The 25,044-nt window shown below is 36.7% G+C and overlaps 1 protein-coding gene across 2 annotated transcripts in view; it reads left to right on the top strand.

Annotated features, from left to right (window-relative positions):
- The window catches only part of NAALAD2 (N-acetylated alpha-linked acidic dipeptidase 2), a 41,083-nt gene that overhangs the window by 2,182 nt on the left and 13,857 nt on the right, over window positions 1-25,044 (top strand). Inside the window, exons 3-7 of one of the 2 annotated variants that reach the window (XM_032295798.1) lie at window positions 15,361-15,547; window positions 17,025-17,126; window positions 18,108-18,233; window positions 19,914-20,100; window positions 24,710-24,803. In XM_032295798.1, coding sequence (XP_032151689.1) covers window positions 15,361-15,547; window positions 17,025-17,126; window positions 18,108-18,233; window positions 19,914-20,100; window positions 24,710-24,803 — 696 coding nt within the window. The remainder of the gene's footprint in view (window positions 1-15,360; window positions 15,548-17,024; window positions 17,127-18,107; window positions 18,234-19,913; window positions 20,101-24,709; window positions 24,804-25,044) is intronic. The other variant, XM_032295799.1, reaches the window with a different exon arrangement.

Here is a 25,044-nt window from a genome sequence, read left to right as displayed (position 1 = left end):
ATTACCCACCATCTTCCACGTCTGGCACTAGGCAATCACTGATCAATTTTAATGTCACTGGTGATTCACTTGCATTTTCTAGATTACTATCTAAATGGAATAATATATGTTCTTTTGTATCTAGCTTCTTTTACTCAGAATAATGATTTTGAGATTCATCTAGATTGTTGTATGTATTAGCAGTTCATTATTTTTATTGCTGAGTAGAATTCCATTGCATGGATATACTACAATGTGTAGTTGGTGGAAATTTGGGTTGATTATAGTTTCTGACTATTGTGAATAAAGCTGCTATGAACAGACGTTTACAAATCTCTCCGTGGATATGTGGCTTTATTTCTTTTGAAATGGTTGGGTTTGATGATAAGCATAAGTTTAACTTTTTAAGAAAATGCCAAAGATAATTGAAAAGTGGTTGTACAATTTTGCATTTCTACACCAAAATAAGGAAATCAGTATTTAAAGAGATATCTGCACTCTGATGTTTATCACAGCAGTAGTCACAATAGCCAAGATATAGAAGTAACTTGTATCCATCAACAAATACTATGGTGTATATACAGGATGGATTATTACTCAGCTCAAAAAAAGAAAGAAATCCTATCATTTGCAGTAACATGAATCGTCATTATGTTAAGTGAAATAAGCCAGGCACAGAAAGACACATATTGCAAGATCTCACTCATATGTGGGAGCTAAAAACATTGATCTCATGGAGATAGAGAATAGAATGATGGTTACCAGAAACTGAAAGGGTATTGAGGAGGGTGGGGTACAGAAAGATTGGTTCAATGGGTACAAAAATACAGTGGGTAGAAAGAATAAGATCTAGTATTACAGAGCACAATAAAGGAACTATAGTTAATGATTTATTGTATATTTCAAAACAACTAGAGTGTATTTGAAATGTTCCGAACTGAAAGAAATGATGTGTTTGAAGTGATAGATATCCTAATTACTCTGATTTAATTATTACTTATCATATGCTTGTATCAAGATATTACATATATCCCATAAATGTGTACAAGTAGTAGGTATCCATAAAATTTAAAAATAAAGGAATAATTTTAGAAGTCTACTCACGGCTTTGGCCTATTTTCTATTTAGATATATGTTCTTTTCCCCCTGTGGAGTTTTTTTGTTTGCTGTTGTTGTTGTTTTGAGACAGAATCTCACTCCATCACCTAGACTGGAGTACAGTGGTGCGATCTCAGCTCGCTGCAGCCTCCATGTCCTAGGCGCAAGAGATTCTCCCACCTCAGCCTGCTGAGTAGCTGGGACTACAGGCACACACCACCACACCCAGCTAATTTTTTTTTTTTTTTGATAGAGACAGGGTTTCATTATTTTTCCCAGGCTGAGCTTGAACTCCTAAGCTCAAATAACTCACCCACCTCACTCTCCCAAAGCACTAGGATTACAAGCATGAGCCACCATGTCCCACCCTCTGGAGTTTTTAGAATTCTTTGTATAGAGTTCACTCTTGAATAATGTGGGCATAGAGTGCGGACACCCTATGCCATCAAAAATCCACATACAACTTTTGACTCTCCCCAAACTTAACTATTAATAGCCTACTAGTGACCTTAGCAATAACACAGACAATTAACATGTATTTTGTATCTTACATGTATTATTTGCTGTATTCTTAAAATAAAGTTAGAAAAAACAATGATATTAAGAAAATCATAAGAAAGAGAAATATTTACACATTTACTATTTATTAAGTGAATGCAGATTATCTTAAAGCTCTTGATTCTAGTGGTCTTCACAGTGAGTAGGCTGAGGAGAAGAAGGAAGAAGAGGGGTTGGTCTTGCTGTCTCAAGTCTGGCAGAGGCAGAGAAGATGGAGAAGGGGAGGCAGGAAAGGCAGCAGGCACATCCCTTTTAACTCTTATACATCATGTCGGTTTTTTACTTTTTCTTTTCTCTAAAAATACTTTTATGCAGTACCAGTTCTTCTTCCATCATTTGCTTTAGTGTTAGTGCCTGTATCACAGAAAGACCATATTGTAAAAGAAGGGAAAAGCAGTTTTGAATAATGGAAACCCTTCTGCCAGATTGTCTCATATCAACTTGTTTTCTGGCATTGCTTCTTCTGTGTCTTCTTTCTGATTATCTAGTACTGGTTTAGAAGTATGCATCTCTGTCAAATCATCTTCTGTTAATTTCTCTAGTGTCTGCTACCTTTTGATTTTTTCCAAGATAAATATCTTGAAACACTTTATTCCTCAACCTTTTTTTGCCACATTCGCAATCTCTTTCATGGTTACCTTATTTGGCTCTGTCATAAATCCGGTGAAGTAATATACAACATCTGCACACAGGTTTCTCTAGCAGGAATCTATTGTGTTGGGCTTGATGGCTTTCACAGCATTTTCTATAACAACGATGGCATCTTCAAGGGCGTAATTCTTTCAGAATTTCATGATGTTCTGCCGGGGTTCTCTTGCATAGTACTGACAATCCTTTCCATAGGGTGCAATGAGCCTTAAAGATTCCTATTATGACCCCTTGATCTAGAGGCCAAATTAGAGATATGTGTTTGGGGGCAAGTACGCCACCAGAACTCAGGGTTTTTGGGTAGCAGAGGTGTTTTCCAATACGAAAAGAACTTTAAAAAGCAGTCCCTTCCTGGCAAGGTATTTCCTGACTGAAGGAACAAAGTATGGGTGGAACCAATCTAGAAAATGGGTTTCTGTTGTCCAATCCTTCTTGTTGTACAACCAAAAGACTGAAAGCTGGTGTTTATCTTTTTCCTTCAAGGCTTGGGCATTAGCAGCTTCATAGATAAGGGCAATGCTGATCATAAACCCAACTGCCTTTACACAAAACGGTAGAATTCGCCTATCCCTTCCTGCCTTAAATCTCAGTGCTTATATCTCTTCTTTACTCATAAATATCCTTTGTAGCATCCCCCCGCCTTTTTAATTTGCATTAAAAAACATTTTCAGGCAGATATACTTTCTTCTCAGTATTGAATATATAGAATTCTAAATGTACAGTTTTTCACTTTTCTGTACTTTAAAGAGGTTACTCCATTGCCTTCTGGCTTGCTTATATTTTCTGCTAAGAAATCTGTGATAATTTTTTAAAAATATATATATTTTATTGCACTTTAGATTCTGTGGTGCATGTGCAGAACATGCAGGATTGTTGCATAGGTACATACATGGCAATGTGGCTTGCTGACTCCATCCCCTGTCACCTTTATCTGGCATTTCTCCCCCCATTATCCCTCCCCAATCCCTACCCCCTGCTGTCCCTCCCCTATTCCCCCACAACAGACCCCAGTGTGTAATGCTCCCCCACCCCGTGTCCATGTGTTCTCATTGTTTAACACCTGCCTATGAGTGAGAACACGTGGTGTTTGTTTTACTGTTCTTGTGTCAGTTTGCTGAGAATGGTTTCCAGATTCATCCATGTCCCTACACAGGACACGAACTCATCATTTTTTGTGGCTGCATAGTATTCCATGGTGTATACCTGCCACATTTTCCATGTCCAGTCTATTGTCTATGGGCATTTGGGTTGGTTCCAGGTCTTTGCTATTGTAAACAGTGCCGCAATGCATGTGTCTTTATAATTGAACGATTTATAATCCTTTGGATATATACCCAGGAATGGGATTGCTGGGTCAAATTGAATTTATATTTTTAGGTCCTTGAGGAAGTGCCACACTGTCTTCCACAATGATTTGAACTAATTTACACTACCACTAACAGTGTAAAAGTGTTCCTATTTCTCCACGTCCTCTCCAGCATATGTTGTCTCCAGATGTTTTAATGATCGCCATTCTAACTGGAATACCCTCAGGACCTGGGCTGCCTCTCCCCTAACCCATCTTCCATTGTAGGAAAATGCTTTTAAGGTTGTGAGACCTGCCATTGACTATTTGGACCCTGGAACCAGCTTAACTATGCTCTTCTAGATGGAAAAGTTCTGCTGTACAGAGAGCCATTCCAAAGCAAGACAAATTATACATCAAATACAAAGTCTCATAGCCTTCAGCCTCTGAATTTCCCCCAAAGTTTCCACCAATTAAAGACTGGCTCCACCACGGATTTGAACCAACAACCTTAACCAACTGCTCAAACAAGCCACTGGCAGTAAGGGAAGGCAGAAAGTTTTCTTAAGCCCTGTTTTGGATGAGAATGCTGCGCCCTGAGGAGGCGTGACTTGCCTAAAAGCTGGGCGGGGCCGACGGCCAGCAGCCACTTCCTTTCCCCCACCCACACCCACCGGAAGGGGAAAAAAACCGCTTGCTGCTTCAGTTTAAAAGCTGCCTTGTAGCGGCTTCTGGGCCTGCCGTGAGTTTCCCCGCCCCCATGGCTTTCGGTTGCCATGTTGACCCCGCCAGAACCACGTGAGCACCTGGGCCACCACCCAAGCTGCTGCCCACGCGGGGACCTGCAGCCAACAGGCGAACGCCCTGGGGAAGCCTTATTTACACTGCTGCTTGGGACTGAGAAAGGCCAAAGAGGCTTACCAGAACTATGCGCCAGGCCGCCAGGCTCCGCAGTCCCCTGCAGGCTCAGGCTGTGCCTCGCCTCTCCCCACTGTTTCCTCCAGCCTGGCTGAGCTGTGGGAGGTCCCAGTTCCTGTTCAGGGGCTGAGCTGTTCCCAGCCAGCAAGGAGCCAAAGGCCCTGGGGGCAGTGCTCGTCGGCACCACAGGCTCCCGCAGCTTTTGGTCCCAGAGACAATATCCGAAGGTTAGAGAAGAAGAGGGAAAGCAGAGAGAGAGCTCAGAGGTAAAACAACAACAACAACAACAACAAAAAACTGACTGCATTTTTAATTCTGGCTGGTCCACACCACTTAAGATGGGCAGGGCGGTGCAGCTGCTCCGGTTCCCCACAGCCCTGCCTGGCTGCAGCCGCTTCAGGTGTTCTTAAAGAGACAGGCAGAATGGGGCCGGTTTTACTTAAGATTTTGAAATCTTTTTCTCCAGCTGTACCCTTTTCCTGTCTGTACCCCTTTTTCTGGTATACCCCTCTCCCGGCTGGTGAGCCAGCCAGGAGAGAGATGGGAGAGGGGCATGGCACTGGGAAGTTCTTGCCCTTAAAGGTGTGCCCCCCTGTGGACCCGGAAAGAGAACACATTCCCTCAATCCTTTGTTAGTTGTATTCTCAGGTATTTTATTGTCTTTGTGGCAATTGTGAATGGCAGTTCTTTCTTGATTTGGCTCTCTTTAAGTCTGCTATTGGTGTATAGGAATGCTTGTGATTTCTGCACATTGATTTCACATCCTGAGACTTTGCTGAAGTTGCTTATCAGCTTCGGGAGCGTTTGGGCTAAGACGATGGGGTCTTCTAAATATATAATCATGTCGTCTGCAAATAGAGAAGGTTTGACTTCCTCCTGTCGTAATTGAATACTCTTCATTTCTTTTTCTTGCCTGATTGCTCTGGATACAACTTCCAATATTATATTGAATAGGAGTGGTGAGAGAGGGCATCCTTGTCTAGTGCCAGATTTCAAAAGGAATGCTTCTAGTTTTTGCCCATTCGGTATGATACTGGCTGAGGGTTTGTCATAAACAGCTTTTATTATTTTGAGATAAGTTCCGTCGATACGTAGCTTTTTGAGAGTTTTTAGCATAAAGGGCTGTTGAATTTTGTCAAAGGCCTTCTCTGCGTCTATTCAGATAATCATGTTGTTTTTGTCTTTGATTCTGTTTATGTGGTGGATTACGTTTATAGATTTGCCTATGTTGAACCAGCCTTGCATCCCTGGGATAAAGCCTACTTGATCATAATGGATAAGCTTTTTGATGTTATGATTTTATGCTGTTGTGATCGGTTTGCCAGTATTTTATTGAAGATTTTTGCGTCTATGTTCATCATAGATATTGGCCTGAAGTTTTCTTTTTTTGTGGAGTCTCTGCCGGGTTTTGGTATCAGGATGATGTTCGTGTCATAAAATGATTTGGGAAGGATTCCCTCTTTTCGGATTGTTTGGAATAGTGTCAGAAGGAGTGGTACCAGCTCCTCTTTGTATGTCTGGTAGAACTCAGTACTTAATGTCATTTGCAGAAGTTGTCTACTACCTCTTGGTGAGCAGAAGGTGCTCCTCCTGTTACCTTGACACTTTTAAAGAGAAGCGTCTTCCTAAATTTATCAAACCATCTTTTGCAGGCCTACTATTCTCTACTTTTACCTTCCTTTTTCTTTAAGTTGTCATAGAATGGCTTTGCTTTTTCTGAAATCATATTAATTAGAGTCTATAGGTCTGCCTTTCTTACAGCAATCCTACACCCACATAAAAGTTACATTTTTAATCCAAGAGAAAAAGGTAATTTTCAAAAGTACAAGGTTTTGACTTTTGCTGGCATAGCTGCAGTGACAGCTTCACAAATTTTTTCTTCTTCTTTTTTTTAACAATATTCCTTATGCTGGATTTGTTTATCCTGAAAATGGAGGGCAATCACAGCTGCAGACCTCCCTCTATGGTATACCAAGCAATTCATCTTTTTCTTACAATGTATCATTAGTGGTACTTTGAATAGATCCTGTAGTGTTATTCAAGGTTTATAGTATTATACTAAACATGGTGAGAACTACATGAGATCCATGAGAGATCATTTTTCTTTACTGCCGTAAGCAGTTTACTGGAGGGACAAACTGTTCATGTAGAGATGATTAGGGAGATGATTAGCATCACACAGTGGTTTAAGCAGATGCTCACAACATGAGCTCACTGCAAGAGCAATAAGCTGTGACTACAAATGTATTACTGTAGTACACAATGTACTGTAGTTAATTTCACATAATTATGATTTTATAATGTATCTTTATGTTTGTTTACATTTCTCTAGACTGTAAAGGGCACCATGTGGTCTGTAAGTGCATGCATAAATTTTTTTTTTTTTTTTTGTGAGACAGAGTTTCACTTTTGCTACCCAGGCTGGAGTGCAATGACGCGACTCCGCTTCACCGCAACCTCTGCCTCCTAGGTTCAGGCAACTCTCCTGCCTCAGCCTCCTGAGTAGCTGGGATTACAAGCACGCGCCACCATGCCCAGCTAATTTTTTGTAGTTTTAGTAGAGACGGGGTTTCACCATGTTGACCAGGATGGTCTCGATCTCTTGACCTCGTGATCCACCCGCCTCGGCCTCCCAAAGTGCTGGGATTACAGGCGTGAGCCACCGCGCCTGGCAGTGCATGCATAAGTTTTGATACATTTTAACTTTTCATAATAGAATGGTGTATTTAAAAGTAGTAAGTGATAAAATAGATACTATTTACATGTACTTGATGCATTCATGATAAACCTCTTATTTTTAAAAAAAATATTTTAGGCTATGTGGTTCATTGATGAGTTTTTTTTTTTTTTTTTTTTTTTCAAAAAGTTGTAAATCTTCAAAACATTTTGTAATATATTCATAATAAATATATATAAGTCAATTTTTTTCTAACATATTCATTAACAAAATTTTTCTAATATATTCATTAAAAAAAATCATATTTAAGTGGAGCCATGCTGTTCAAACCTATGTTGTTTCAAGGGTCAACTGTATTCTAGATACAAGTCTTTTCTTGGAAATGCAGTGAACAAATATTTTTTTCTAATCTGTAATTTTTCTATTCACCCACCCTCATTAGCAGATCAGAAGTTAAAACCTTATTATGATGAGGTTTAGTTTATCAGTTTTTCTCTTTTTGGATCATGTTTTGAGGTTCATATCTAAGAACTCTTTGATCTGGCCTTTGATCACTTTTGTCTTTTTTTCCCCAAAGATTTATAATTTACCTTTTACATTACAGTTTCTGACCCATTTTGAGTTAATGTGTGCATAAGGTGTAAGGTTTAGGTTGAGTAAATTCTTTTGCTTGTGAATGTCAAGTTGCTCTATCACCATTTGTTAAAATGTTAGCCTTTTTTCATTTAATTTCTTTTGCACCATTGTTAAAAATTGGTTGGGCATATCTGTGTGAGTCTATTTCTAGATTCTCTCTTTTGTAGAGACAGAGTCTTATTCTATTTCTGGGTTTTATATTCTGCCGTATTGAACCAGTATGGCACTGTCCTGATTATAAAAGTGATAATAGATTTTAACAAGACATAGAATGAGTCCTCTTACCTTATTTTTTTAAACAATTACTGTAGCTATAGTATGTCCCTTAACTTTTCATTTAAAATATAGAATAAACATATATTTGTCTAAAAAACTATTGCTGGAGTTGTGATAGGAATTACATTAATCCTATAGAGGAATTTTGGAATTTTTGACATTTTTGCTATGCCCAGTCTTCTGTTACATGAAGATAATATGTTTCCAATTGTAGATCATCTTTCTTTTATCAGCATTTTGTAATTTGTATTAAGCAAATGCTTTATATGCTTTGTTAGATTTACATCTAAGTATGTCATTTTCTTTGGAGCAAATGCAAATTATATTGTGTTTTAATTTCAATTTCCACATACTCCGTTGTTAGCATATAGAAATACCGTTACATTTATGTATTGATGTTGCATCCTGTGGCCTTGCTGAACTCTAAGAAGGCTTTGTTTGATTGGTAGATTTGGTATGGTTTTGGGGAAGTTTTCGGAGACAGAATCTTGCTGTATTTCCCAGGCTGGTTTCAAACTCCTGGAGTTGAGCAATCCTCCCACCTTGGCCTCCAAACATGCTGGAATTACAGATGCGAGCCACTCCCCTTGCACTTGGTTGGAAGGTGGGAAAGAGTTTCCTTTGTTTATTTGTTTATTTTAGAGCCATTGGAATTTTCTATGTAGACAGTAATGTCATCTTCAAATAGGGAACGTTTCATTCCTTCTTGCTTTCTAATCTGTATGGCTTTTACTTTTTCAAGAAAAATTGCCTCTTTTTGCTGACTGGAACTTACGTTACTATGTTGAATAAGAGTAGTGAGAATGGACATTCTTTTCTTTCTCCTAATCTTAAGGAGAAAGATTTAGTTTTACCATTAAGTATGATGTAGCTGTAGGAATTTGTTGATGCTCTTTGTCAAGTTAAGAAAGCTCCCCTCTATTCCAAGACTGCTGAGAGGTTTTTTATCATGAATGGGTTTTGAATTTTGTCAGGTGCTTTTTCTGTATCAATTAATATAATCAGATGATTTTTCTTTTTCAGCTGGTTGATAGGATAATTCCTTTATTTCTTTACTAATTTGGGAGGAGGTCAAATTTAATCCAGAAGGATGTTATAATTTTCTCCAGGAATGTGAAATTGCCTATTTGTCCCATTAATTTGGTCAGTTTTTGCTTTGTGTTTTCTGAAGCTCATTAATTAGACATATACACATGGATGTTGTTATGTCTTCAAAACAGAATGACCTTTTATTTTTATAAAATGTGCTTCATTATCTTTAGTAATAGTCTATTTAAGTCTATTTCATTTCATATGAATGGAATTTTTGACATTTTTGCTATGCTTTCTAATACATATGTTTACATAGGATGTCTTCTTCCATCTACTTACTTTTAACCTATCATTTTCATTAGAATTAAAATGTACCCTCTATAGAGAGAACACAGTTGTCACTTGCTGTTTTATCCATTTTTGTGATTTTAATTTAAGTATGCCCTCTATAGGCAGCATATAATAGACATTTGCTTTTTTGTCCATTGTGGTAATCTCTGCCTTTTGAGTATTTAGTCCATTAACATATAATATAGTTATTGATTGATATAATTAAACTTAAATCAGCCACATTATGGTTTATTTTCTGTTTTCTTTCTGTACCTTAGGCATTTTCTGACTGTTTTGATAGTGAGTAAAATACATGAAATTTTATTTCAATTTATCTTTTGGCTACACCTCTTTGTACTTTTTAGTGGATACTCTAAAGATTGTATTATACATTTATAATGTTTCACTGTATTCTTAAATTTACAACTGTGTCGCTTAACATAAAATGGAGAAAACTCATATTTCTATGCCCATTTACTCTCTCTCTCACCATCCTTTATATAGTAGCTGTCGTATGTACGTGAAATATAAACCACAAAAATAATGCTATGTTAATGTTATATATTTTTTTAACATTTATATGTATTGTAAACCAACTAAAGTTAAAATTGGTATTTCATGTTTCTTAAGTATTTTTCATTTTTAATGTTTTTCATTTGTTTCTGATGATTTAGGTTGCCCTGTGCTATTTCTGTTGAGCCTGAATAACTCTGTTAAGTATTTCCTTTAATATGGAATCTGATGGTGAAAAATTCTTAGTTTTTCTTCATCTGTAAAATTCTTTATTTCAACATTATTCTCTAAACATATTTTTTCCTGGATATAGAATTCTGGATTCACTGCACTAACACACATGAAGTTTTTAGAACTTTAAATGTTTCACTGTCTTCTAGCTGCTGTATCATCTGATGAGAAGTTTACAGTGATTAAATCATGTAACGTATCATTTTTGTCTTTGATTTTCAGTAGTTTTACTATGTGTCCAGGCATAGTTTTCTTTAAATTTAGCCTGTTTGGACTCTCTGAGTTTCTTAATGATGTAAATTTATGTCTTCCATTAATTTAGGAAAGTCTTGTTTATTATTTCTTAAAATATTTTTCTGCACCGTTCTTTCTCTTCTTCTAATACTCCAGTTAAACCCTAGAGACAAATATACCCAGGGAAATGCATACACTGCAGTTAAGAGATAATCCCTGACTTAGGATGGTTTGATTTAGAATTTTTCAACTTTATGATGGATTTATCAAAGTATTAAATGCATTTTCAATTTAGTAATACTTTTGACGTTCAGTGGGTTTATGGGGACATAACCTCATCATAAGCTGAGTACGATCTCTATTTTCTGCGCATCTGTGCTATGGTTTGCTGACATCACAAGGTTCCATGTTAGTGTCTATGGATAAACTAGAGTGAGCTATTGTAATGAGGAATAAAAACAGCTTTACCGTTCTTATAAAATTTGAGCTTATTTATCATCTAGGCACATCAGATTTAAGAGGCTAATCCAAAATATCTGTTTTGAGGTGCTTTTTTGATGATACAGGAAAAGAATGAGTAGGTAGTGGGATGAATATCACTTGAAGAGAGACTCAGTCTATATACATGGTTCATGCAATGGAATAGAATGGCAGTGTTTGGGGTTTTGTTTGTTTTGAGACAGTTTTGCTCTGTTGCCCAGGCTTAAGTGCAGTGGCACAATCTTGGCTCACTGCAACCCTGCCTCCGGGGTTCAAGTGATTCTCCTGCCTCAGCTTCCTGAGGAGCTAGAATTATAGGCAGCCACCACCACGCCTAGCTAGTTTGTGTACTTTTAGTAGAGACAAGGTTCCACCATGTTGGCCAGGCTTATCTTGAACTCCTGACCTCAGATGATCCACCTGCCTCAGCCTCCCAAAGTGCTGGGATTAGAGGCGTCAGTCATCATGTCCAGCCATGAATGTCTTACCAAGCGAGACAGAGTGCTTACATTTAAATTTGCTTAACTTAAAAGGCCAGGTAAGATGTTAACACTATTGAACTTTGTTTGCAGCGTATCATCAAGTGTCCAAATGAAAGGTCCTAGAAAATGACATGAGGCATCAGAAGTAAAATACGATAATGCTCTTGACTAAACATTAAAATAATCGATTTATATTACTAGTATTATGCTTTAGGGTATAATATGCATAAGTTCATAAACAATCGTTGAATAGTTTTCATGATGATCAAATATCTTCTTGGTGTTGCTTTTCCTTTCGTTTGAATCCAACCAAATACAAAAATTATACACCAAGAATGATTACGAAAACAGGGATAGAGGGAAATACAGCATATTAGGGGCTCCCAACTTTTAATGAATGAAGAGGCATGACCCACAGTTTTGTAGATGACAGTACCTAGAAGGTGTAGTGGGTGGTGAGTTCTGGTGTAAGCTTCAAAAAAGCTGCAGACCGGCGCGGTGGCTCAAGCCTGTAATCCCAGCACTTTGGGAGGCCAAGGCAGGTGGATCATGAGGTCAAGAGATCGAGACCATCCTGACCAACATGATGAAACCCTGTCTCTACTAAAAATTAGCTTGGCGTGGTGGTGTGTGCCTGTAGTCCCAACTACTCAGGGTGCTGAGGCAGGAGAATTGCCTGAACCTGGGAGGCGAAGGTTGCAGTGAGCCGAGATTGTGCCACTGCACTCCAGCCTGGCGCCTGGCGACACAGTAAGACTCTGTCTCAAAAATAAATAAATAAATAAATAAGGCTGCTAGTTTTGAAAGAAGAAAAAGATGTATATGAAAGAGCCAATGGAGAGTAAGACAGCCTCCTAGCTGAACTTTAGCCGCGAGATATGTCGTGTCATGGAAAATAAAACACCCTGCAGGTGAGCAGGGTACTCAGAGGAAACCAGTTAAGACAAGGAGATCAATGAAATATTCAGAGACGGTGCTGCAGATACAGGTGAATTGTTGAGTGTAGATCTAAAGGGTTAGTGAGCACAGCAGAAGAGTTTAGAAGGCAAAGGAGGGCTTGACGATTGGGTTAAAGAGCTTAATGGTAGGAATAATTTTATTCCTCCCAGCCACCTTCTTATTAATATAACCTCGACTTGGAGTGTTCTCCCTCCCTTTTGGAGGGGATGTATTCAGTGACGGTTACCTTCCTCCCACCCCAGGAGTCTCTTGATTAGTCCATAAGCCAATCATTATAATTATCTACTGTCTGGCAATGATTGGTTTGAGAAGGGGTAAATGACCCGATTTTGCCTAATAAAATGGGAGAAAAACTTAGCTGAGATCATCTACAAAAATGTTCCTTTGTTAAACACAAAAGAAGGAATAGTTGTTCTAGTTTGTACTTCCTTCTCCTGAAGTTTCTGAGTGAGTTTGTATGCCTGGAGCTGTAATACTCATCTTGGGATCATACAGAGAAACTCTAGGATGTTATACCTTCCTACTCTTTTTCTGTACTTTTCTATTTTATTTCAGGGGGTTCTCGAAAAGATGGGAGGAAAAAAATTCATGGCTAATCCTCCCTGCTAATTTAAGGAAATTTGTATGATTTTTCTAATCCTATCTGCTTTTGGTAAGAATGAAAATAATAAATTGTATAAAGTAGAAATTAAATATCACTAGCCTTTGTGCTTTCTTATTCCTACACATATAAAATCACTTCTGTCTGAACACATTTGTACTTTTTAAAACAAATACGGTAAGAAATTAAACATCTGCTACCTGCAGTTTTCACTTTGTGACATAGAGAAGGACATCTCAGAGATGATGCTTGAAGCGTCCTTATGAATGATTAATAGCTTGCAAGTGAGAAAGGAGAATGAGTAGAAGTGGTGATAGAGGGAGATTCTAGTACATAGGACAATATTTTTGTCTGAGATAAGACATTGTGCAAAGGCTAAAAGGTATTAAAAATCATGATAACTTTATGAGAAAAATAATATTCTCAATGACAGAGAGCAGAGAAGTTTGTAGGAGAGTGATGGGGAATTAATCTGAAAAGACAGAAGAGAGGCCCTGACCTAAAAGTGCCAGAGATGACATGTTGGCGTGTGAACTTTATAATGCAGGGTATAGGGAGTTGTAGAATAATTTTAAGCACATGGAGAATAAGAGCAGATGAATTATTTAGAAATATCACTATTTCTCAAGATCAGATAACTGCAGTTTTGGATTCCAGTTCCATCATTTATTAGCTGCGAAATTATGAGTAGATTATTCAGCCACTCATTTTCCTCATTTGCAAAATGGGAATGATGGAAGAAGGATTATGATGATTAAATGAGAAACATATGTGAAAGTGACCATAGAGCGCTTGTCATACAGCAGGTTTTTAATAAATGTTAATTTCCTTCTACTGCCATATATTTTATGGCTGTCATTTGGTTAATTAAAAAAAAGTTTTTTTAAAGGGATTTTTCTTTTTGCTCTACTGATGGTTGGGGGACTTGAATTTTTTCCTTTTTTTTTTTTTTTCCTCAAACAGTCTTGTTCTGTATCCCGGGGCTGGAGGGCAGTGGCTCGATCACGTGTCACTGCAACCTCCACCTCCTGGGTTCAAGTGATTCTCCTGCCTCAGCCTCCCAAGTAGCTGGGGTTACAAGTGCCCACCACGATGCCTGGCTATTTTTTTGTATTTTTTGGTAGAGATGGGGTTTCACCATGTTGGCCAGGCTGATCTTGAACTCCTGACCTTAGCTAATCCACCCTCCTCAGTCTCACAAAGTGCTGGGGTTACAGACGTGGGCCACTGTGCCCAGCCAGGGACTTTGAAAATATTATTTGCCTCAAGTTAAAGAAATCTCACTAAGAACTATGTTTGTGAGGTCACTTAAATGTTCCAACTTATTTACATCCAGAGCCAAGAGTACACTGCCCAAATTAAATACAGCAAGCCCATACTTTTTGGGTAAAGGCAAGAACTAAGCACTAGGGGATATTAAAAATCCGTGGACCTTGACATCAATGAGATAAAAAAAGCATCAGAATACATGTGCCAATCAACAGTAGAAATGAGGGAATGTGTTCTCTTTCCGGGTCCACAAGGGGGCATAGTTTTAAGTGCAAGAACTTCCCAGTGCCATGACCCCCTCCCATCTCTCTCCATTCGCGAGATTTAACTATTTATGTTTGAATTTCACGGGCATGGGAAGAAACTAAGATTCAATCACCCCAGCCAAAGTTTAAAGGAACTCCTTTCGTCTCCCAGGATAAATTCCCCTGCTCCTTCACCCACACGGGATTTCCAGCTCCCTGGAATCCCTTCCCACAGAGCAGGAGCTCTGTTCCCCCTCCTGGATTTCCCCTCTGGAGTCCCCTTCCACACTCATTGTGGAAGTTTTTCTGTCTTCTCTTTTTTTCCCCTCTTTTCTCTACCTAAATAAAATGACCTTTCTGTAACACTTCTTGGGTCCGGTACTTACTTTACAAGGTTACCACGCACCTTGATGAGCTTATTGCGCCCTCTCGGAGACCAAGAACCTACAACATTCTCTCCGGGGAGCTGTGCCTCACCAGCACCCCAAAAACCCGGTTACAGAACTGTTTAAGTTAAACGTGGAAGTGCCCACGTGCTCACTGTGAGATATTAAGATCTATTTTCTTTTCCCAAAATGTCTTTGTTTTCTGATAAACAGCAAAAAGGAACATTACTGGTATAGAAGTATGACATTCTTCCAGGGTATCTTCTCATATCTGAGCCTCTGCTGATGGTGTTTACCATGGAATGTGTTCTCTTCTGAGGAAGCGTAATAGGAACACTATAGTTGTATATAAGTAACTTAAAAATTGGCCTATCTAAAAACTGATAACACTAGCTGATTTTCTTGTATGTGTCATATAGAAATGGTAATGCCCAAAGCGTAAGTAGTGCGTTTAGAATAGTTTTTAGGCGCATTGTCTGAGCATAGTCTTTAGCTCCCTCTTATATTTTATTTTCATTTTAGTTCTTTTACAAAGCTTCCTCATCTGGCAGGAACAGAAGAAAATTTCTTGCTTGCCAAGAAAATCCAAACCCAGTGGAAGAAATTTGGACTAGATTCCGCCAAGTTGGTTCATTACGATGTCCTCTTATCTTACCCCAATGAGACAAATGCCAACTATATATCGACTGTGAATGAACATGGCATTGAGGTAATGTGAAATCGTTGGTACTTTTTGTATTTTACAGTCCAGCTGCTTTATGTGGATTGTAATGTAGGGTGAAGTAAAAGTAGAAATCTGTTAATAGTGAATTATTCTGTGTTCACTATGTCTTTAGACATGGTGTTAAGTCCTGAGACCAAAATGAAGACTAGGACATGGTTCCTTTGTCTAAGTAAGGTGAGGCAGACAATGGAACATTTCAGACTTCAAATTTGTCTAATAAGTGTTATGAAGGGTATGATCAGAGTTCATTATTTACCCAGGAAAGGGTCACTCAGCCCAGCCTGGGAGTTAAAGAAGGTTCCCTGAAGTCTTGACATGTGAGTCATGGAAGGGCATAAGGAGTTAACCACATGACAAAATAAGCTAAGAGAATTCTCAACAAAAAACAAACTTTTGGCAAAGGCTTGGAGGCATATACTAGCTTAGCATTGTTGGGAGAATGTAATGATTTTCTGTATTTCAAAAGTGTAAAATACAAAGTGGGCCATGATATGAGATAAACCAGTAGTTAGGTTCTGGGAACAGATCACAGAAGGGCTTGCATGCTGTCCTAAGGAGCTTAAACTTCAGCTTCAGTTCATGGGAGCCAATGACCAGTCTTGAGCAGGGGAAGGATGTGGCTGGAGGGTCATTTCTGATAGACGGGGCCATCTGTAGATTACACCTAGACTAGGCAAGGGGTTAAATTTGTAGTCTTAAAACAATTGTCCAGGTAAAAGATAATAAAGCTTTAAATTAGGAAGTTAGTAAGAATGAGGAAAAGGGATGGATTTCAGAAATAGTAAAGAAATGTATTAGCAGGACTTGATTAGTGATTGACTTGGGGAAGGAGGGGAAGATAGAGTTCAGGATGACTCCTAGACTGTCTGATGTGGGTGACTAATGACTGAAGGTATTAACAGAGGTAGGAAATGCAGACCAAAAGCAGGCTCAGGGGTGGGAGATGATAAATATGAATTTTAACATGTTGAGTTTGGACATCAAAGATGAAATAACCATCAAACATTTAAATGAATCTGGAAAGGAAAACATCATAAGCATATTAGCTATTGGTAAAATTTTGATAGTCAAGTCTCACAGGGAGGGAGTATAGAGGTAAGCGATGGGCTGGGGATAAAACTTTGGTTAATATTATTTAAATAAAGATGAAAGAAAAGGAGGCCACAAAGGAAACTGAAAAGGCGCATAGTCAAAAAATGAGGATCCGCCCTACTGTTAAACTTTATAGGAAAATTTTTGGTTATCTGGGATTGCATGCATTTATAAAAGTTTCTCTTGTTAGGAAAACAGTGATAATGATAAGACTCTTCCTCAGTGTTGTCAGTGTAATTTATCTATTTAATTATAGAACCTAGTTCCAGGAAGCTTATTGTGAAGCATGTACTTGGAGGCCAAATGAATTATACCTTAACAATAATCTGGAATTTTTCTCTCCCACATGACATGTTCTAATTCTTGCTAGATTTTCAAAACATCATACCTTGAACCACCACCAGATGGATATGAGAATGTCACAAATATTGTGCCACCATATAATGCTTTCTCAGCCCAGGGCATGCCAGAGGTAAAATAAAATACACTTTAATTCAAGTTTTTAAATGGTTCCTTTGCTATCTAAAAGCTGTATAGAGCACTAAAACCAATTGTTTGGTATTCTGTACTATCAACACCTCATCCCCAAATTTAAAAAATGATAATAAAATAAAATAGAAAAAAACACCAGACAGAGAAAAAAGAAACAAAACAAATACATTAAAAACAGACCCTGCTGAAGCAGATACCAGTCTTTGAAATAACAAAGAAACTGCTGAAAATGCCTTTAATATAGTGAGGGCAGTAGGTGTTTTTACAAGCTTCTTTCCATTGTTCTTAATGTGAATTTTTTATGGATTCATAGACATAATCTTATAGATGATGTCATAGAATTTCTTAATGCAATAGTTGGAAATTAAATAGTTAGGATTTTTAAAATGACATTTGTTTACTCCATTTCCTGTGGCTTAGTATACACTGATTTCTTCAAAACAGAACACACTGTTTAAATATGTCTGGCTGGGTGTGGTGGTTCACACCTGCAATCCCAGCATGTTGGGAGGCTGAGGTGGGCGGATCATTGGAGGTCAGGAGTTCAAGAACAGACTGGCAAACATGGTGAAATCCTGTCTCTACTCTTAAAAAATACAAAAATTACCTGGGTGTAGTTGTGCATGTCTGTAATCGCAGCTACTCTGGTGGCTGAGGCAGAATTGCTCGCACTAAGGAGGTGAAGGAGGTTGCAGTGAGCAGAGATAGCGCACTGCATTCCAGCCTGAGCGACAGAGTGAAATTCCGTGCCCAAAATAATAAAGAAATGTTATACATTTGTCATTTTTTAAATCTTCAGGATTTTATAAGATTCTCTACTGACTTCTGCATAATTACCATGGGTCTGTTTATTATTCCCCAAATAAAGAAAGGAGACACTTTCGATGATGTAGTATTGTGAAGCAAACTTATTTTTTTCTTTAATTTTAGCAGTATTATATATATTTTCTTTTCCCTATAGGGAGATCTTGTATATGTAAACTATGCTCGCACTGAAGACTTCTTCAAACTAGAAAGAGAGATGAGCATCAACTGTACTGGGAAGATTGTTATTGCAAGATATGGAAAAATCTTCAGAGGAAATAAAGTATAGTATTTTTCTAGAGAGAATAAGAGGATATATATATATATATATATATATACGCATAAACTATAAATGACCAACTTGCTTCTCAGTTTCCAAAATAGCTTTCAAATATTTATTTTCTTTTTTTTCTTATTCGCCATGGGTACACAGAAACTCATGTTTTTATGTTTTCTCACATACCTGGAAAAGAAAATTATTTTTTAATCATTTTTATTACAAAAGTAATATTTGCTTTTAGAAATTTAAGAAAATTTATATACAGTGAAAAATGAAAAGCTCCCCTGCTTTACCCGCTTCATTGTCCAAATATAATTAATCTTAATAGCTTTTTCAAACCTAATTCTGTGAAATATAAATACATCTGTCCCTATATGCCCATTTTACATACATTTATTTATCTGCTTTTACAAAGAGGGCATTATACACTGTTTATTACATGGCTTTATTTTTTTCATTCAGCCATGACTCATATTAAAAGTTATGTAATACACTGGCTAAGAGTATAGAACCCCTAGATCCGTATCACTTGGGTTCTGGTCTAGTCTGCCTTCTATTTATTCTAGATCTTTTACTGTGAGTATGTTACTTCTCTGTTGCAAAGCTTCCTCATGTATAAAATGCAAATGCCAATGATAGCACCAATCTGATAGAGTCTTTATCGAATGACTTCGTTTGAAAGCACTTAGGATAGTGGCTGATACTTAGTAATTTCTACATAACTGCTTACTAATTACCTCACTATTTTAAATGATGGCATCATATTTCACAGAATTGATAAACAATTTATTTAACCATTCTACTACTGATAATGTTTGTCTTATCTTGAGTTTGTTACCACTACAGATAATTTCATTGTGAACATCCTTGTTCATATATACTTCAAAAATTTGTGTGAAGATTATTGTGGTAAAGATTTCCAGAAGTTAGAGTGCTAAATAATAGCATATATTCTTTCAAAATTTTGATAGACATCAATTTTCCATCAAAAAAGTTATGACAGATTATACTCTTAGTGGCAAAACAGGGTGCTTTCTAAATATTGGAATACATTTTTATGAATCAAGACCATTATTCATCTTCTGTTACAACACTTTTGGAGAAGCAGAATTTATTATCTCACAGGGTACATTTTCCTATTCTAGGCCAGTTTGGATTGTTAGATGTTTACAAAAACCCTGGGCCATTTTTCACAAAAATATGACTGCTCTGCATAGAATTTTAAATCAGTGTAGTTCCACAAATATTTGTGGAGTTTTTATGATGTGCAAGCTTTTAGAAGGCAGTCGTTTAAAGTTAAGAAGACATGGTTCATGTTTTCAAAAACGTCCTCAGTCTAATAGGGAGATAGACATTTAAAAGATATTTTAATGCATTATGAGCTATCCTATAATACAGAAAATATAGAACTACAAAGAAGGGACATTAATCCTACAGTTGTAGGGAATAATATAAATGTTTCACAGAAAAAGTGATAACTTGTTTAGAAGACCATAAACTAATGGAAGTCTGTGAGATTCAACAGGTGGTAAATTGTGTTCAAAGCCAAGAGAACGGAATGTGCAATGGTATAATAAAAGGCAGTGTCTAAATATCCTTGCATTCTTAAATTAATGTCTTTCTTATATGAATAAGCCAATTGTTTGCCATATCTGCATTTTGAATCGCACATTGCCCTCGCAGGTTAAAAATGCCATGTTAGCAGGAGCCATAGGAATCATCTTGTACTCAGATCCAGCTGACTATTTTGCTCCTGAGATACAGCCGTATCCCAAAGGATGGAATCTTCCTGGAACTGCAGCCCAGAGAGGAAATGTGTTAAATTTGAATGGTGCTGGTGACCCACTCACTCCAGGCTATCCAGCAAAAGGTAAAGGATGAGCCTATCAGTCCTCCAATTTTTCAAAAATACCCCTTGCCCTTTTAGAAGGAATAAAAGCAAGCATGTTCAGAATAGTATTAAACTAAAATGGGGTACACTTACATCATTTTGGATTACTGCTGCTAGGAATTTTAAAACATTTGCTCTTGTATTGTTTCAGTTTTAAATTTTCATGAGATGTGGGCATGGGGAGGGAGCACTCAGTTCATATTCTCCTTCTCCCTTTATTAGAGTTCAGAACTACTGATCCTCATACCTAAAGTAATGCTCCCTTAACAAATGATAATTTAGGTATGCTGAATTACCCAGGGGTTGTGTCTTTCTTTGTATCATACATTTCTATTTTTTTTTTTTTTCCCGAGACGGAGTTTCGCTCTTGTTACCCAGGCTGGAGTGCAATGGCGCGATCTCGGCTCACCGCAACCTCCGCCTCCTGGGTTCAGGCAATTCTCCTGCCTCAGCCTCCTGAGTAGATGGGATTACAGGCACGCACCACCATGCCCAGCTAATTTTTTGTAGTTTTAGTAGAGACGGGGTTTCACCATGTTGACCAGGATGGTCTCGATCTCTTGACCTCGTGATCCACCCGCCTCGGCCTCCCAAAGTGCTGGGATTACAGGCTTGAGCCACCGCGCCCGGCTCATTTCTATTTTTTTTAAATGAGTTTTTGTGTTATTTAAAACATAAAATTTGAAGACCTACATGTGGAAAATATCTCTACAATCAAAATAATGAACATAACCATTATCCCAAAAAAAGCTTCTTCTTGTGTCTCTATATTTTCACCCTCCCAACTCTTCCTGCCCCCTTCATGCCAATCGCTAGGCAACCACTGATACTGCATTTTGCTGTCAGCATGATTATTTTGAGATCTGTCCATGTTGGCATATGTGTCAATAGTTGTTGTTTTTGTTTGTTTGTTTGTTTGTTTGTTGTTTTTTGCTGAGTACTATTCCTTTGAATGGCTATACCACAGTTTATTCTTTTACTTGTAGATAGACATTTGGATTGCTTTCAGTGTGGGGGCTATTACACATAAAGGTGTAATGAACAGTTGTACAAGACTTTGCATGTACATATTCTTTTATTTCTCATGGGCAAATATCTGGAAGTGGACTGCCTGAAAAATATGGTAGTTAGATATTTAACTTTTGCAGAAATTTTAAAATTGTTTTCTGAAGTTGTTTCATTTTGTATTTCAACAGCAATGTATGAGTGTTCTATTTGCTACGTCCTCACTAACATTTAGTATGTCAGTCTTTTAAATTTTACATTCTAACAGATGTGTAAGTTTTCCAGGTTACAACTCTTCTATTTTTCAAAAAGTTGTGTCTAATTTTGGTCCTTTCCATGTGAGTTTTATAATTAATTTACAATTTCCACCAAAAAGCCTCCTGAGAGTTTGACTGAGATTGAATGAAATCTATAGGTAAATCTGGGGAGACTTGATATCTTAACAATACTGAATTTTCTGATCCATAAATAAAATATAACTACATTCTTTAATTTCTTTCAGGAAAGTTTTATAGTTTCACTGTATGAATCATGCACACATTTTGTCAGATTTATTCACAAACATTTCAGTTTTATGCTATTATAAAGTTTCAATGCCAATTTTTCATTACTGGGAAACAAACACTATTCTATTTCTAAAAGAAATACATTGGTCTTGTATCCTGCAAACTTGTAAAACTCATCGATTCTGCTAGGTTTTTGTAGCTTCTATCAGCACTGTTATATAAATGATTATGTCATCTGCAGATGAAGATAATTTATTTCTTGGTTTTCAACCTGGATGCATTTCTTTCCTTCCTTCCTCGCCCCCCCCGCCACCTCTCTCTCTCTTCTTTTTTCTTCTCTTCTTTTCTCTTCTCTTTTCTCTTTCTTTCGTTCTCTCTCTCTCTCTCTCGTTTTTTTTTTTTTTTCTTTTCTCTTTCTTTCTTTTTGTCTTTCTTTTGGCTGATTGTACTGGCTAGAACCCCAGGACAATGTTTTCTTCTTTCTTTCTTTTCACATACAATTTATGGAGGTACTCCAGTACAGTGTTGAATAGAAGTTGTTACAGCAGACATCTTTGGTTTATTTGTTTGAACTGGGAAAGTATCCAATCTTTCTCTGTTAAATATTATGCTAGCTCTAGTTTTTTAACAGATTCCTTTTGTCCCACTGAGGAAGTTTACTTCTATCCTGATATACTGAGGGTTTTCATTAGGAATATTTATTGGATTTTGCAAATGCTTTTTCTATGTATGTGGAGATGATCATATGTTATTATTTACTTTTGTCAAATTATATTATTGTATTTAATGTTAATCCAACCATCTCATTCTAAAACCTGTTTGGTAACAATGTATTATCCTTTTATATTTTGTTGAATTTTTGATATTTTTTTCTTAACTGTGTTTCTTTCTATGGTCATGAGGGATATTAACTAGTAGATTTAGTTTCTTGCAAAATCTTTGTGTCATTTGGTATCACAGGCCTCTTAGAAATGAGTTGGGAACTATTTTATCTTTACTTTTCTGCAAGAGTTTATAAAGAATGGGTTCAATGTTATCTGTAAATGTTTGGTAGAATTCCCCAGGAGTCTATGTGGGCCTGAAGTTTTTCATGTAGAACTGTTTTTCACTACAAATTGAATTTCTTTCATATATATATATATATATATATATATATATATATATATATATGTAGTTTGTTTGTTTTTTCTTGAGCGATGGTGGTTTGTATTTTTCAAAGATTTTTGTCCATTTCATCTAAGTTGTTAATTTATGAGCATAGAGTGGTTTATAATATTTTATTACTATTCTTCTGTCTGCAGGTACTAGAGTGATATTCTATCCTTCATTTTTGATGGATTCATTCTTCATTCTTAGCAATTTAGTCTTTTCTCCTTTTGTCCTGATCTGTCTTATTGGAAGTTTGTTAGTTTCATTGATCTCAAGTAACTAGCTTTGGGTTTCATTGATTATCATTATTTTTGTTTCCTGTTTCTTTTTTTTAAATTTAATAGACATAGGTCTTGCTATGCCACCCAAGCTGGTCTCAAACTCCTGGACTCAAGCAACCCTCCTGCCTTAGCCTCCCAGAGTGCTGGGATTACACACATGAGCTACCAGGAACCCAGCCAGTTCTGTTTCTTAGATTTCTGCTGTGATATTTATCACGTCTTTTCTCGTGCTTATTTTGGCCTTTATTTGTTCTTTTTCTAGTTTCTGAAAGTGGAATCTGATGTCATTTGTCGGAAGCATAACATTTTTCCTAAGATGGATTATTTAGTGCTATACCTCTCTCTATAAGCACTACTTCAGCTCCATCCTACAGATTTTAATTTATTGTGGTTTTATTTTATTTTGGAGATAAGGATTCCACTTTGTCACCCAGGCTGGAGTGCAGTGGTCTAACCATAGCTCACTGTAACCACAAACTCCCAGACTCAAGTGTTTCTCCTGCCGCAGTGTCCCAAGTAGCTGGAACTATAGACATGTGCTACCATGCTCAGCTAATTTTTTAATGTTTGTTTTTAGTGATAGGTCTTTCTGTGTTGCCTAGGCTTAGTGTTTTTATTTTTATTTGGTTCCAAATACTTTCTATTTCGCTTTTCACTTCTACTTTGACCCATGGTTTATTTATAAATGTGTTATTTAATTTTAAAATATTTGAGGATGTTCTAGGTATCATTCTAACATTGATTTCTAATTTTATTCCATTTAGGTCAGAAAACATACTTTGTATGATTTTTATGTTTACTGATATGTGTTTTATGGCCAAGAATATGGTCTATCTAATATATTCTATATGCACTTGAAAAGAATGTGTGTTCTGTTTTTGGTTGGAGTATTCTATAAATGTCAACTAGGTGAAGTTAGTAGTGTTATTAAAGTCTTATATACTTACTGATTTACTGTGTAATTATATTGTTAAAATTTTTGTTTCAGCATCAGTTATCTTGTGAAGCTACTTAAATAATAAAAATCTCATGATAGAACTATTGTTTTATACATTTTATTATTTTTTAAGTGTTTCATTTACATAAAATAAGATGAATTAAAAATAAGGTGTTTCAAGCATGAAGGTAAATTGGGTCCCTTTAACTCTGTCTAAAAGCCACAATTCCAGTGAGGTTTTAAGGCTGGCAATATTTTTCAATCTTCCTTGAATAATAATATATGACATTACTATTTGAATACGGTGTTTCTCATTTATTCCCAAGAGTGCATACGTTCCCTTGTTTTTTTTTTTTTTTCCATTTATTTATAGTTTCAGAATCTGGGACACACTTTCTAAGCATCTGGTTAATAAAGTTTCTCTGAGAGGGATTCAGGAGATCCTTGAGGAACTAAAATATTCTTGTAAACGTCAAGAGAATTATGTGAAATGTCAAAACAACTTTGGGAAACGATCACCTCTACCTTAAAATGTAAATGATTTATTAAATAGAATGTATTAAGTAAAATAATTATTTGACTTTGGGGGAACTTTTAATTTTGGCATAATTGCAAATGAATAGCAAATCTGCAATAGTAATGCAAAATATTCCTGTATATCTCTTGCTCAGATTTTTAAATTGTTTTCATTTATGCATTTGATGTTTTAGAATACACTTTCAGACTTGATGTTGAAGAAGGAGTGGGAATCCCCAAAATACCTGTACATCCTATTGGATATAATGATGCAGAAATATTATTACGGTATAGTTTTCTTGTTGGTTATGAGATTAAGATATTTTGCACTAGGTGCCTGTTTTCTCATCAAAAACTTACATGGCATTCTTATGTTAAACTTAAAGTTTTATAACTAAATAAGTCCTGTTGTAGGAATAACAGAGTAAACTGTATTTTTATTTTAGAAAAGTAGTCAGTTTAGTGACTAAGAAATAAAACTAAAAATACTGCTCTGTTTGCTACAAATGAAATTCTCAAATACCAAACT

Source organism: Sapajus apella, unplaced genomic scaffold (genome assembly GCF_009761245.1).
Source record: "Sapajus apella isolate SASKATOON/1434 unplaced genomic scaffold, GSC_monkey_1.0 scaffold34, whole genome shotgun sequence".
NCBI classification, from domain to species: domain Eukaryota; kingdom Metazoa; phylum Chordata; class Mammalia; order Primates; family Cebidae; genus Sapajus; species Sapajus apella.
This window is presented reverse-complemented; position numbering and strand designations above follow the sequence as displayed.